This window comes from Gracilinanus agilis, chromosome 2, assembly GCF_016433145.1.
Source record: "Gracilinanus agilis isolate LMUSP501 chromosome 2, AgileGrace, whole genome shotgun sequence".
Taxonomy (NCBI): Eukaryota; Metazoa; Chordata; class Mammalia; order Didelphimorphia; family Didelphidae; genus Gracilinanus; species Gracilinanus agilis.
Window position 1 is genome coordinate 546,997,485 of NC_058131.1, and position 15,519 is coordinate 547,013,003.

Consider the following 15,519-nt stretch of genomic DNA (forward strand, 5'->3'; position numbering starts at 1 on the left):
CACATTGGCCCCATACAGACTTTAACCCATTAGGATAGTCTCACTGCCATATAAATAAAACTCTTTGAGTGTTACAAATGGAGAGAAAAGATCTGAAAAATGAGAAGATAGATTAGATTATAAGATCATTCCCATCCAAAATTCATATGAATCTATGGCCTTTCTCTTCAATATTTACTTCCGCACATGAATGCTAATATTTAGGATTGCAGATTCAGTGTGAAAAGGAACCTTAGAGGTCACCAACTCCAGTTCTCTCATTTTATAGTTGAAGAAACCGAGGCCAAGGGGGATTGAGTCCAAGGTAACACAGGTAAAAGTGGCAGTGCCTGGATTTAAATTTAAGTCCTCCAATTCTAAATCCAACACTTGCCCTCCATGAAGACTCCCTATTCAATAGAAATATTAGAGAAAGTGGCAGCCAGGATACACTAGAGAAGTGATCCTGTGGCTTAGCAAGGTTGCATTTTGCTGTGAATGGAGACAAAAATTTGCAAAAACTATTGCAGATATAGAAAACAGGCAAGGTAAGCTGTGCCCTATATTCAGATAGCTTTGCCCTGGCACAAGAGTTCTTAACCTTTTTTTGTATCATGGACTCCTTTGACTGTCTGATGAAGCCTATGAATTTCTTCTCAGAGTGATGATTTTAAATTCATAAAAATAAAATGCAAAGATTACAAAGGAAATCAATTATATTAAAATAGTCATAAAAATATATAAAAAACAACTTTATAGACTTCAGGCTAAGAACATCTACCCTTGTAGATCATATTTTTAACATTTGCTTTCCTGTGTCAATAGGGAAGATTAGGGTTCTGCAGTGCTCTCTGCCCTTCATGTGATATAAGTACATAGCCATGGGGGAAAATTCTTTTTTGCTTACATCTTAAACATAAATAAATATATTGTCAGATATAGCAGTTCCCAAAATTGACCATTCAATTTTGTGACTCTGTGTATAAAAGGATGCTAGAGGTATCCATCTTTGTCTTGGAAACACAAACTATGAGTTTTCCCTTTATCTGGGATACCTCCAAATCAACAACTCTCAGTAGACTATCTGATGATCCAAGTCAATCAAGAACAGACAAAAAAAATCATCACATTTTAGTAATTAGCATGAAAAGGGATGAGAAGACTAGTCTGTGGATAAGTTTGATTTTGACTCAAAGAAAAAAAGAAAGTACTACTATTATCTGCTCCTCATATTATATGTAAGAATGAAAGGGAGATGGTTTGTTAATTGAGTCCAAAAGGTGAAAGAAATAAGTCAAAATAGTAAGGCAAAACTTCATCAAGGAGGAATTTAGGTTGTCTCTCAGGAAAACATATAATAGTGGCATAGCAAATTTGATGATGATATGATTTCCCAAAGGAAGTTATGGAATCCTCATCAGTTGAATCACCAAAAAAACGAGACTAGACAAAATATTTTAGTATGTCACATAGACATTATTTCTTCCCTTGGCAGGTAACCAAACAAAATAACTTTATCTTTTAGGTTGAATTTTCAATCTTTTCATACCTCCTCCAAATTATCTCCTCTTTCAGTCCCTTTGGTTGACTATGCTGCATTCCCAGTGTCTGATATTTACCAAGTCATATTTATAAGCCACAGTGCCTGCTGGATGTAGGTGTGCAGAATATCTGTAGGATTTTCCACTTCCTACCCCATTCTTTGAGCAAAGTTGTCTAATATGAATTTGTTTTATTAGTATTTATCTTTTAACTTTGTGTCTAATATGCTGAATTTGTGCCTTTCATTTATAGATAGGAACGAATGCCAAGAAATCCCCAATATCTGCAGTCATGGTCAGTGCATTGACACAGTTGGAAGTTTCTATTGCCTTTGTCACACTGGATTTAAGACAAATGCTGAACAAAACATGTGTGTGGGTGAGTCTCAGAAAAGTGTCTCATTATCGACATCTTTTTGAAAAAAAATCCATTCTCCTTTGCACATCTTCCAATTAACCAATAACATTTATTAAGAACCTACTATGTGCCAGGCACTGTGTTAAGCACTAGAAAATTAAATATTAAGTTCGTCAGGCCTGACTTACTTTCTTCTTTGCAAGAGAAAAGTAGGTATCTTACATTTTGAGAAGAGTTCACAATTATCTCTGCAAACATCTTATTTAGTGATCCTGATTGTCTTCCCAGGTATTCACTTTTCCATCAGATAAGAAAAAAAAAATCTTCATTCTGAGAGATGAAAAAGAGTGATAGGCTTTTGTATTTCTTATGAAGTAAGCCTAACTCATGGAATATAAACCATTTCTAACTTGAAATGGGAGCTTACCTTCTGACTAATAGTGTTATATTTGCTCTGCAGGGTTGAGATCTGAAAGCTTTAAATCCCTACCCTGCTTTCAGTGCTAAATCAGGACAGTATTTTAGATTTAACACAATATATTTATACATTCATTCCTTCCCTCCTCCCAACTTTTTTTCTGTTTTGAAAGAATATCTGTTGGGCTTCTTGGCAACTCTTAAGTATAAGAACAAGTTTCACAGCTACAGGTAGAGTATACTCTACAGCAGCATTGACCACAGAATACTTGGGGGCTTAAAGCATATTTACAGAACCTGTAAATTGCTGGTCCTAGTGGCCTGGAGGTATGGAATTTCTCCAGGATAAAGGTAGGCCAGGGAAATTTTAGAGCAAAATAGAGGAAATTAAACCTATTTTTACACCAAAGAATTCCTACACCAAATAAGCATTTTGATACATAATTTTATATTTAATATTTTAAAGAAAAAAATATGTCTCTCATTGAAATCTTCTCACAGAACACCTATTCACATCACATTGCACTCCGGGGTTCCATAACACATAGTCTGGGAATTACTATTCAAAAGCAGTGAAACTTGAACATGATTTTTTGTGTATAACTGGATTAATCCAAATGGTACGTTTGCCTTTCCTGGATAGGCAAAGCATTTTCAATGAAAAGAACTTCCATTGAGTTTTCTATCACTTACCAACCAGTACTCACTCTACATCCCTGACTCAGCTATCTTTCTCCTTCTTCTTTCTCTGATTCTCCCATCCCCTCCTTTCTCCATAGTTTGCCAAAAAACATCATAATACTGCCTGGATTGCGGTGAACTGTGGTCATGACTATTACATTGCTGGTGGAGCCCTTTTGGTTATGTTTTAAAGCTCCAAATTCAAGGTATCTTAGAATGATTGTAGGAAGCCTGTAGCTTCTAGATCTAGATTGACTTAGATCAAAGATGTTTTAAGCCTAAGCTTGAAACTTAAAATAAAAGGAAGTTTATCTTTGCTACATTTCACTAACTTTGCAAGTTCTCTCTCATTCCACCATCTTCTCAATTTTGCTTTTCCTCTACAAATACACTGATATATACATTCTAAAACTTTATTTGCATTTTTTAATTCAACAAAATATAGTAACTATCTATGTAGCAGAGTACTCAGCTCCAGAGGAGTATTAATATAAGATAAGGGCTCATCCTTCAAGGAACTTATAATCTAGTTAAGAAGTCAACTTTCTATTTCCCCAGGAGTGATAACAATATCAAGAACTATAAAAATAATTAGTTTGTTTCAAAAACAACAAAGGAAATAACAGCATTATCAGATACTTAAAAAGATAAGGCTTAGAGATCAAGGAAGAAGACTTTAAGATAATCTAAAGGGTCAGGGCAATAAAATTTAAAAGAGGGGAATAATACATTAGCAAGAGAAAATTCAGGTCATGTATCTAAAGGAGTTATAAGAGAGAGAGGAAATCAGCATGAGCTGGGTGATTCGATACTTTTTATTGTGGACTGGGACAATAGAAGGGAGAAAAATTAGGTGAACTAGACTGCAGTTAGTTTTATTATTTGTTGCTCTTTAGCTTTGGGTGAGTCACTACTTTCAAAATCTCAAAGAAGGGGGCAGCTGGGTAGCTTGGTGGATTGAGAGACGGGAGGTCCTAGGTTCAAATCCGGCCTCAGACACTTCCCAGCTCTGTGACCCTGGGCAAGTCACTTGACCTCCATTGCCCACCCTTACCACTCTTCCACCTAGGAGCAAATACACAGAAGTTAAGGGTTTAAAAAAAAATCTCAAAGAATAATGCCAAGGGTGGCAGTGGACCAGATCCATGAGTTCATCCTTGATTTCTCTGGTTTTGAGCAGAATCATGTACTAGAAAGAATTATGTAAGAAAATAGTTTTTAAAAATAATTAAAAGTTTTCTCTGGTAGTTCCCATGTTATTGTCTTCCATGCAAATGTTACTGTAAATGACATGTGCCAGCTATGAAGATAGGTTATCCTTAATATTTATGAATAGAGCCCATACTTCCTACATGTAGGGAAGTACCACTGAAACAGAAAATAATGCAGATGTGTAGAATTCTCTGAACTTGTATGTAGACCTTTTTGTGGACTTTAAAATCCCTATAACTGCCTACTTCTTGCTGATCTGTAACAATGAGTCTTCTGTGTTCTTTATTTCCCTAGATATAAATGAGTGCGAAAGGGATGCCTGTGGAAATGGAACATGCAGAAACACTGTTGGTTCTTTCAACTGCCGATGCAACCATGGATTTATCCTCTCTCATAACAATGATTGTATAGGTCAGTATTTTTCAATATTATTTTATGGAATAAAAAAGCTTTGTTACTTAAAATAAGAAGAATTCCTATTTAATTTACAGAAGCATTGCATGGACTTAATAGCCCATCTTTTATTTGAATCATAATATCCCTCCTCTGCAGGAAAAAGAAAATTTAGATTTAAAACTTTTGGCCATTGTAGAGAATGACAAGAAGCCGGCTGTTGTAGTAGATAGGAAGCTGACCTTGAAGTCGGGAACACCTAGGTTCAAGTCTCTTTTCTGATAGATACTGTCTGGGTGACCCTAAGCAAGTCTGTTAACCTTTCAGTGTCTTAGGCAATTCTCTAAGACTAGAAAGTGCTGACCCACATTGAGAGAAGGACTGCCTGACCTCCTTATACAGATGAAAATGCAAGTTCAGTTAAAAACAAAAGAACAAAAGAAAATATGAAACACAGACCCAAAAGTAGTGTGCTAATTCAAAGTAAAAGTAGTAGGTAACCATTTCCATTGCTTTTTTTTTAAAAAGCTTATCACCAGCTTACATTGATCAATCTTTGTGAACTAAATATAAATGTGTGTATATGTACATAGATAGATAGATAGATAGATAGGTAGATAGATAGATAGATAGATAGATAGATAGATAGATAGATAGATAGATAGATAGATAGATAGATAGATAGATAATTTGGAGCATTTGCTTTGTTTCATTAATAATCATGTGAGTTAGTAAATAATAATGTAGACTAACTTGGCCAGATGTTCTGCTAAGAATTTTTCTGTTAACAGAAACATTCTTGAGCTCACTTAAAATCCCTCCTCCCTCCATTTGTAACTAATTATACCTTCAATTAATCATTGGCAGGTGTAATTAAACAAATGTGCTTTATCTTGAGGAGAGCCAGAGGCTAAGTACACCTGCAACTAATTGCAGGAACTTTTAATGCACTCCATTGTGACGTGTACACTTAATTCATTAGTAATTTTTTTTTAAAGGAAACCCCAGCTGAACCTGGTTTAAAATTCTTACACAAAAATCTCACATCCTTTAATGAAGGTGATTTGCCTAAACTATGTTGAATTATATTTTACTTCTCACTTAAAGCTCGAGTTGTGACTAAATAAGAGATGCTCCTTGAATCTTGATATATTGAGTTGATCCAACAAAGACTAGAGAAACCCAGTGTTACTGCATTTGGAGTTTTAACTAATTTGAATGTTGTGTAACATTCATTCTCTTTGGACTGTGTCAAATGTTTGTTTTTTCTTATAGATGTTGATGAATGTGCTACTGGGAATGGGAATCTTTGCAGAAATGGTCAGTGCCTCAATACTGTTGGATCCTTCCAGTGTCAGTGCAATGAAGGCTATGAAGTCACTGCTGATGGAAGAAGTTGTGTTGGTGAGTGAAACCATATAAACGTTTCTCAAATTAAAACATTATGCAGATTGTCAAAAGAAATGCAAAATCCCCATTGTCACTCTTCCTTGGTAAAGCTGAGTGGAAGAAATGACAATAAACTTAGCACCTACAAAAAGAAAAGTCTGTCCTTATTAAAAAGTCAGGGTTGGGGGCAGCTGGACAACTCAGTGGATTGAGAGTCAGGCCCATAGATGGGAGGTCCTGGGCTCAAATCTGGCCTTAATCACTTCCTAGCTGTGAGACCCTGAGCAAGTCACGTTAAGTAACCCATTGCCTAGCCCTTACCACTCTTCTGCCTTAGAACCAATACCCAGTATTGATTCTAAGATGGAAGGTAAGGGTTTAAAAAAAGAGTCAGGGATGATGACATATTTTTGAAAATAGGTAATCTTGCCAGGCTCAGAGACAGTAGGTACTGGGTCCAAATGTGACCTCAGACATTTCCTGGGTAAGTCACTTAACTCCCATTGCCTAACCCTTACCACTCTTCTGTCTTGGAACCAATACACAGTTTTAATTCTAAGATGAAAGGTAAGGGTTAAAAAAAGTAAGCAATCATAACCAAAGTCAGCAAAAGGGTTTTTTTCAAAATACTTTCCAAGTAAGCTCCTACATTGTATTTTGGAACTTTTTATGGGGGTATGAACCCATAAAACTCTTTAGACCCCTTCAATTTTTTTACCTACCAGGCTAAAAAAAATCACACCTTTCAGAGAGTTAAGTATTTTTATGTCCTCTTTTTTTTTTTAGTTTAAGATAAGGTTTTGTTGCAAAAGCTTCATAGGCTTTAACTTGTCTTCATTTTTTTTCTAATGTATTTGAATTTAGCTACTTGATGAAGTTAATGGTCTCCATTTTTACCTGCAGATATAAATGAGTGTCTAGCTGATCCTGGGAAATGTGCACCAGGCACATGTCAAAACTTGGATGGATCCTACAGATGCATTTGTCCTCCTGGATACAGCCTGCAAAATGACAACTGTGAAGGTACAAGGGACATAATTGCTGAAAATAAAAGTAGCCTTTCTAATTTTCAGCTTCTTATCCTGATGGTGGTATCATAGTTTGTGGATTACTTAATCATAAGCAGGTCCAAGGGCAGATGTTGTCAGTTAACAAGCATTTATTAAGCACCTCCTATATGCCAGGCACCATGCTAAGCTTTATTCAAAGTGCCACAACCCATGTGTGGCAGAGGTAGGCTCTACTGTCCCTTTACCTTTCTAGACCTCAGTGTCCTCATGTGTAAAAGGAGGAGGTTGGGGCTCTCTCTCCATCACACAACACTGCCGCTTGTGATCAAACTATAAAAGTTATCCTTAGGGATCATTGAACATTATAATTTATTTTCATTTGTATCAGTGTGCTCATAAAGGTTGGTGGCACCATGGATAGAGGACTGGGCGTGGATTCCAGAAGACTGAAGTTCAAATGTGACCTCAGATACTTACTAGTTAGTTGTGTGATCTTAGGCAAGTCATTTAACCCTGTCTGCCTCAGTTTCCTCCTTGTAAAATATTTGGAGAAGCAAATGGCAAAATCACTCTGGTGTCTTTGCCAAGAAAATCCTAAATGAGGTCATGATGAGTCAGACACAACTGAAACAACTAAATGACAACAAGCTCATACAATACTTAGTCTGGAATACTGGATTGAGAGTCTCAGCTGTTAGTAATTAACCTGTGACTGGGTCTTAGTTTTCTGTAAATTGAGGGTACATAGGTAGACTACATGGTCCCTAAAGTCCCTTTTCAGTTCTTAATTGTGTGTTATTAGTGCTGTTAATATGATGAATGGCAATGACAGGTGGGAGAGAGACCTCATAGCACTCATAAGAAGACCTTGCTCATTCTTGTACACTGAGAATTGACTGACTTTTCAAAATAAAACCAAGCTCTTAAAAGGCACTGAATTCTCATGATTTTATTACCAGAAGATTAACAAGCTGCATGTGATACTTTTTCATGTTGCCATTTTGGTGATATTTTGATTGCATTTAGAAATAATCTGAAATGTATAACTCTTCTAGATATTGATGAGTGTGTGGAAGAACCAGAAATCTGTGCCTTGGGCACATGCAGTAACACTCCAGGCAGCTTCAAATGTCTGTGTCCAGAAGGCTTTTCATTATCATCTACTGGTAGAAGATGCCAAGGTGAGTGAGTTTAAAGAGTTTATCATTTCACTAGAATGTGCTGATTTGCTGGGTTTTATATGAAATATAATCAAGCTCTGGCCCTTTGCAGTGAGAAAGGAAACAATTTTTCATTCATCAAGGGTTACTCACTGATTATCACCTATTCCAGAATTCATTTGAAACTCTAAGGTTAAAAATTATCCTTCCCCTCAAACCCGGCCTCAGCCACTTCCCAGCTGTGTGACCCTGGGCAAGTCACTTGGCCCCCATTGCCCACCCTTACCAATCTTCCACCTATGAGACAATACACCGAAGTACAAGAGTTTAAAAAAAAATTATCCTTCCCAAAATTTGGGGTTGACTTGTACTCCAAGAACACCAGCAGTTAAGTCCTTTTTACCTCTGCTAACTTTTTGAATGTGTCTTTCAGTTTCTCACTTGAGTTGGATTTCTAGCTTTAAAAATAAGTTCATATATAAGTCTTAAAATCATCTTTCTTAATCCACTGAATGATTCTACCAAAAAAGTACCCTAGCTTTTTAAAGACAATGTACAGGAAAAAAATTGTGTTTTGTTAAAAAATAATTCAGTGAATGGGAACAGCTGGGTGGCTCAGTGGATTAAGAGCCAGGCCTGGAGATGGGAGGTCCTAGGTTCAAATCTGGCCTCAGACATGTCCTAGCTGTGTGACCCTGGGCAAGTCACTTAACCACCATTGCTTAGCCTTTACCACTCTTCTGCCTTGGAACCAATACACTGTACTGATTCTAAGATAGAAAGTAAGGGTTTTAAAAATAATAATAATTCAGTGAAGCAACCATATTTGATTTTTGCCTGTATGTTGTCAAATTACCAATCTGATTGAATGTTCACTCTTCAACCAGTGATGCTGGCATTATGTTGTCAACATAAGAGTAAAGAAACAAAATAACAACAGGTCCTCTTAATTCATACCACCATCACTAACTAAATGTTTTTGACTTGTCATCTGAGTCTTTTTTTGTCTGTATAACCTAAAATATGCCAGATAAATACCAACTTGTCCCCTTCACTTTGCACTATGCCAGCCACAAGACCAGTATTGGAAAAGGAAACAATGAGAGACCGGGTGTGAATTAGCCAGTGTGGCAGGCCAAGGGAAACTTTTAAGCCATTAATTCAATTTGCACTGGACTGTCACAGAGCAAGTGAACTCTGAAAAAAACAAAACAATAAACCCAGCTGTGAGTAGCCTTTCCATGGGTTTAGCCACAGATGACAGAGCCAGAAGGAAGGGAAACGATTTCTGTTGGTTCTGATAAAATTTCAGAGCTTGGTGAGACCCACATAGATAGTTTAACTGAGTAGAGGAGCAAAGCTCTGTTTCTCAACTAAAAGTCACCTTTGATTAATGAACCAGTTTAGTTGGAAGAATACTACAAGGCAATACATGAAACTCACCCAGAGCAAGAACAGAACCATAGTCAAAATGATGTATGAAGTGATCTGTGCCTCTGTGTAGTGTGGACATGACATTGCAAGAACATAAACCAAGAAGGAACAAAGCCAGGTTCACATTTCTGATTATGAAAAAATTCATGGGAACCAAGAGTTTCCAAAGCCCAGAAACCTATTTTAAAATGTGTCCTCCAGCAGTGAAGAGGTTGTGTTGAGGTCTCAAGTTACTAGAAACTTGATATTGTTGAAAAAGCTGTTCAGTGCTGGGATTGGATGTGGAAAGTGATGGGAGAGTGTCAAATAAAGAAGTGGAGGAAAAACAGTGATTTTTAAAAGAAAGCATTAACATCTAGAAGCAAAAAGAGTCAGTTGCTTTCTTGACTAGGTTCTACTCTAAAGGTAATATTATTTTTCTTCCATTAGTTGATACATTTTGGTTCCTACGAGTTTCGCCACTATGTATGTGTATATAAAATTTAAACTGAACTATAAAACACAGAAATCTGTGTGTATGTCTTTATATTTAGAAACTAAAATAAATGAAAATTCAGACTAAAGACATTTAACAGATTCATTGAAAGTACTTATAGATTGACCAAGTTATGAAGGCAGATAAAAATGAAAAGCTGTAGACAAATAAGTTATCAGATATTTATTAGTTAATACTATTATCCTAGACCTTTGATCAGCCCTTTAAAAAGTAAAATCTTGTAGTTTTTCATAAGTATTACCTAGATTTTCCTTATCACAGTAGAGCTGGAGTAAGGTAGAAATTAGAGAGATTATTGTTCTGGAGGAGCTAAAAGTCAGAAATAGCAAAATGAATCATTCAGAAAGCCAGCTGAAGATTGAGATATCATCTACTTTATCCAGCCAAGTCCTGTAAGTCAAGTATGGCTCCAGGAATTGGAGATTTGTGCCTTTAACCACGAAGAGGCAGTATGATATTGTGTAAAGAATACTGGACTTAATGACAAGAGAGATCTGTATTCAAAAGCTGCCTCTAATACTTTTATTCCTATTGACATGAGTTTGAGCAAGCTACATAATTTCTTTGAAACTAAATTACCTTCTATATGAAATGGGACTGATGATACCTGTGGAAGTCACTTCATAGAGCTAAGAGATTCAAATGAGAGTCATGTGCCTAAAGCACTTAGCAAATCTTAAATGTCAGTTACTATTTTTAAAAATTTTCAAATGACACTTATTATTGTTACTAGTATCATATAAAAGTGTTAGTTGCTCTTATTATTAGCTCTTGATTCTTTTACAAGTAGACACTTTGGCAAGCCAGTTAACAGCTAGACTTTAAGATCCTCACATGTAAATAGAATATCTACTTTTTCATGATAGTGTTAGGAACAAAATCAAATGAAGCTGTCTAAATAGAAGTTTACAGTGTGTAATAGATGGTTTGTATGTGATAATAACTGACATTTATATAATGCTTGAAGGTTTGCAAAGTACATAGGACTAGGAAAATAGATGAGGAAAAGAGCAGTACAGATATTTCCTTCTAATTCTATAACTACCCTCTAACCTGAGCTTAATTTAAGGACTTATGAGAATAGTGAAATTTCTTTAGAGCTGTGTAGGTCAAGTTTGAAAGAAAACATAACTTCTGCCCTGGAGTAACCTCACTTCATCAAGTCACTGGCTTACTCTCTAGGAAAGGGAAAAATCAAAGCTCAAAATGGTGACAGCAAATATCACCGCATTTTATGTGAATTAGAGCCAGTATTTCATGTTTATTACTCACTAAGAAATAATGGTTAAATTAAAGTAATTTGCTCTTTCAAAAGAAAAGGTTGTTTTGTTTGTTTGTTTTCTGGTTTTGAGCCAAACCAGCTTCTATTTAGAAGTTCAAATTACCTAAGTCTTTTAGAAATTCTGTATCATTCCCAGCGTGCATCTTACACTCAGGAAATTGTACGAGTGGTTGTTTCTATAGCTGACTCTTGTACCATATATGTGCCATTCTTCACATGTCGGATGCAGATGGGCTGGGATCTTAATTTGGATCTCATACTTAGGCTACCCAGAGCAAACAACAGAATATGGTATCGCAGATCCAGTGTTTCTCTTTATCCTATGTGTCTTCCTAAATGTTATCCAGAGTGAGTATAGTCTGAATGATCCCCCAAATGGCTCTCTTTACATGGTAAACCCATATCAGAGCCATTGAAAGATGTCACTTTTGAAAAATGACTTACTAGATTTTATCTTCATACTGAATACTAATATTGGACTAATACTGAAAGTTGGTCAAAAGGAGAAATAAAGTTAAGCTTTAAAGATTTCTTTGCCATATCCTTTAAGAACATACATTATTTTTGCTATCTTTAATGGTGTCTTCCCTCACATAAAAAGATGAAACATCACCAGTGTAGTGGATAGAGAGCCATCTTCAGAACCAGCAAGAGTTGGGTTCAAGATCTGGCTGTGACAGTAACTAACTGTGTGACCCTGTCAGTGCTCTGAGCAACTCTCTGAGACTACTGAGTTGTAATCATTTAGGAGTCCATACACCAGTGAAATCATGGTATCATGTTTCCATCTTTCTATACTTAACCTTAATATTAAAGGGCCAGTTAACTACTTTAGGAGGTAAGTTAGTAAGGTAAGCAATGTCATTACTGATTTGTTAAGCAAATCCCTCCTGGCTTTATTTTTAAGTTATGCTGACACATACTTGAATTTATATTGCAGACTTGAGAATGAGCTATTGCTACGCGAAGTTTGAAGGAGGCAAATGTTCATCACCTAAATCCAGGAATCATTCCAAACAAGAATGCTGCTGTGCCTTAAAGGGAGAAGGTTGGGGGGACCCATGTGAGCTGTGTCCTACTGAACCAGATGGTATATCCTCTTATCTGCCTAATTCTTTGTGTAGTACAGAATATAAGTTGGCCATAAAAGTAGGCTAGATAGTCATAATAAAAAAATGTTTTACCCTAGGGAAAATGAACTTATTTAGTTTTATATGTATAAGTTCATTTAGTTTTATACACATAAAACTAAATAAGTTCATTCAAATATATATAAAACTAAATAAGCCCATTTCATTAGAATCAAGAGACATGGCATAGAACATAAGTGCTGAATCTGTTTCAGGAAGAAATAGGTTCAAAAGTATTGACATGTAATTAATTTCTTTATGCTTAGGCAACTCTATATTTCTCTACTGTCATAGAATGAATGGGATCTGCATGGCAGACTCTTCATCTATCCATGTATATCTTTTGTTAGAACACTTAGGAAAAAAGGCATGTATTCCATTATACAAACATTTATTTATAGATCCTCAGAGAGATGCAAAGATTAATAAAACCTATCCCCTGTCTCTAAAGTAATTAAATATAGTAAAAGAACTTCTGGTGTTTTGATTGGAAAAGCCAGCTTAATCCTTTCAGGTCTATGAGAAAAATGCTACTTATAAAAATGCAAAGTAGTTCAGTTATTAACTATGACTGTCACATAAATGAACAAGTTCTTTATCTCATTTACAGAGGCATTTCGCCAAATCTGCCCATATGGAAGTGGGATCATTGTTGGACCTGATGACACTCGTGTTGGTAAGTGTCTCCTATTTGAACTGACATTGATTTTTAAATAATATCCACCAGTTGATACCTCCAATTCCCTTTTTGCAATTGTTTGAATTTCCTTGCCATACACCCATGTATCAATTTTGGGAAATGAAATTCCCTAATATCAAATTAGAGCAAGTAGTATCTTTTCATTGTAGTCAGTTAAAGGTATCTTTTCCCACTAAGCCTGGAAATTTAAAGCATAAGATATGTCCTAGAATCAATGACACTTATCTCCCCTTCTACCCTCCCCCAAAATTCCTATTATTTATTTTCTTTCTCCTTTGGTAAAGATATGGATGAATGCAAAGAGCCTGATGTCTGCAAATATGGCCAGTGCATCAACACAGATGGTTCCTACCGCTGCGAGTGTCCTTTTGGGTATATACTCCATGGAGTTGAGTGTGTAGGTGAGTAACAAACTGCTTTCTGTGACAGTTTTCTAAATGTAAAACTAAAATCAGACTTCCAGAATTAGCCTGAGCCACCTGAACAAGGTTATTATTAAGTAATTAAGCTTATTCATTACTTATTAAACAATTAAATTGTATAGAACAGTGGTGTCAAAGTGTTATATAAACAGATCTCTGCTGGTTGCATATTGACATAGAAAATCACAAATTAACATTACCTGTGTTGTATTGTATTGTTACTTTGTTAAATATTTTCCAGTTACTTTTTTTCTGGTTCCGGCTTCATTAGGGAGCTTTGGGCTTTTAAGTTTGATACCTCCAATACAGAGGATAGAGTTTTGGGTGGATATATGAGGACACCTGGGTTCAGAATCTGCTTGAGCCACTTCCTAACTGTACAAGTCATTTAACCTCTGTCTGTCTCATTTTCCTTATCTATAAAATGGGAGTAATAATAGAACCTACTCGACAAGGTTGTTTCAAGCGTCAAGTTAGATAATGTAGTTAGAGAACCTGGCAAATATAAAGCACTATACAAATGTTAGCTATTATTAGTACAAAATCAGGAAGTTTGATTTGAAGTAGTGAGGAGGAAGATATTTTATTGAAACATTGCAAAATTCAAAATATTGTTAATATTCAAATTTTCATTTTATAGATACACATGCATACATATTATTTCAAATGTAGTAACTCAGAATTCAGTTTGTTTAGAAATATTTAGAAATAAATTATATGCCATATATGTGTGTATACATAGACATATATAATCTTACCTTTAAACCCTCTAATTACAAAATCAAAGAATGCCTGTATGAAAAACCTATGGGTCAGGGGGCAGCTGGGTAGCTCAGTGGAGTGAGAGTCAGGCCTAGAGACGGGAGGTCCTAGGTTCAAACCTGGCCTCAGCCACTTCCCAGCTGTGTGACCCTGGGCAAGTCACTTGACCCCCATTGTCCACCCTTACTAATCTTCCACCTATGAGACAATACACCGAAGTACAAGGGTTAAAAAAAAACAAAAACCTATGGGTTTTTTCAACTAATCAGCTTGAGATGGTATGTTAAATCAAACACATCTATTTCAGGAACCCAAACTGATAGATTATGCACCATTAAAATTGTGGAAGTATAAAATATCCATCTATATGTTAAAGTAAGAAAGAAACTCACTGGATTGGTTGTTAGGAGAACCAAATTCTAATCTCTTATCTGCCATAATCAAATTCTGTGTAACCTCTCACAGGTTGTCATTTCATCTCTCTGGACCATATGATCCTCAAAATTTAGAGAATCCCTTCAGTATCAGACATCCAGTGACTATTGATTTTCTGTCAAAGCAAAATAGTAGCTTTTAGTAATGAAATAAAGTCTAGTAGCACTAGGTTCTTTAGATGAAATGGATAACATAAATTGAAATTACTGTTACAGTGATTCATCATATCTTGAATGTGTTCTTGATATCTTGCAGATACTGATGAATGCTCGGTGGGTAATCCTTGTGGAAATGGAACATGCAAGAATGTTATTGGAGGCTTTGAATGTACATGTGAGGAAGGGTTTGAGCCAGGTCCAATGATGACATGTGAAGGTAAGTCTCTCTCTCATTCACTCATCTTAATATAAAATGTCATTCATTGTATGAAATAATCCACATAAGCCATGAAAGGATTTTTCTTGTCTATTTCTATAGCCATCCATGTCAATCTTGCCTCTCATTTTTCTCTCCAGTCTCTGTCCATAAAGTATTTCTAGAACAGCAATGCAGTGACAACAGTTCCACCATGTGACCTAAATAAAACAATTATTTGTGACTTCTGGATTTCCCTACTATGTATTTCCTTACTTTCCTCTTCTTTCCTTCCTTCCTTCCTTCCTTCCTTCCTTCCTTCCTTCCTTCCTTCCTTCCTTCCTTCCTTCCTTCCTTCCTTCTT

General features: G+C 35.9%; 1 protein-coding gene across 1 annotated transcript in view; it reads left to right on the forward strand.

Annotated features, from left to right (window-relative positions):
* Positions 1 to 15,519, forward strand: part of FBN1 (fibrillin 1) — a 307,141-nt gene that overhangs the window by 257,438 nt on the left and 34,184 nt on the right. Inside the window, exons 44-52 of the mRNA XM_044660055.1 lie at positions 1,774 to 1,899; positions 4,483 to 4,599; positions 5,857 to 5,985; positions 6,874 to 6,993; positions 8,036 to 8,161; positions 12,293 to 12,442; positions 13,093 to 13,158; positions 13,467 to 13,583; positions 15,057 to 15,176. Coding sequence (XP_044515990.1) covers positions 1,774 to 1,899; positions 4,483 to 4,599; positions 5,857 to 5,985; positions 6,874 to 6,993; positions 8,036 to 8,161; positions 12,293 to 12,442; positions 13,093 to 13,158; positions 13,467 to 13,583; positions 15,057 to 15,176 — 1,071 coding nt within the window. The remainder of the gene's footprint in view (positions 1 to 1,773; positions 1,900 to 4,482; positions 4,600 to 5,856; positions 5,986 to 6,873; positions 6,994 to 8,035; positions 8,162 to 12,292; positions 12,443 to 13,092; positions 13,159 to 13,466; positions 13,584 to 15,056; positions 15,177 to 15,519) is intronic.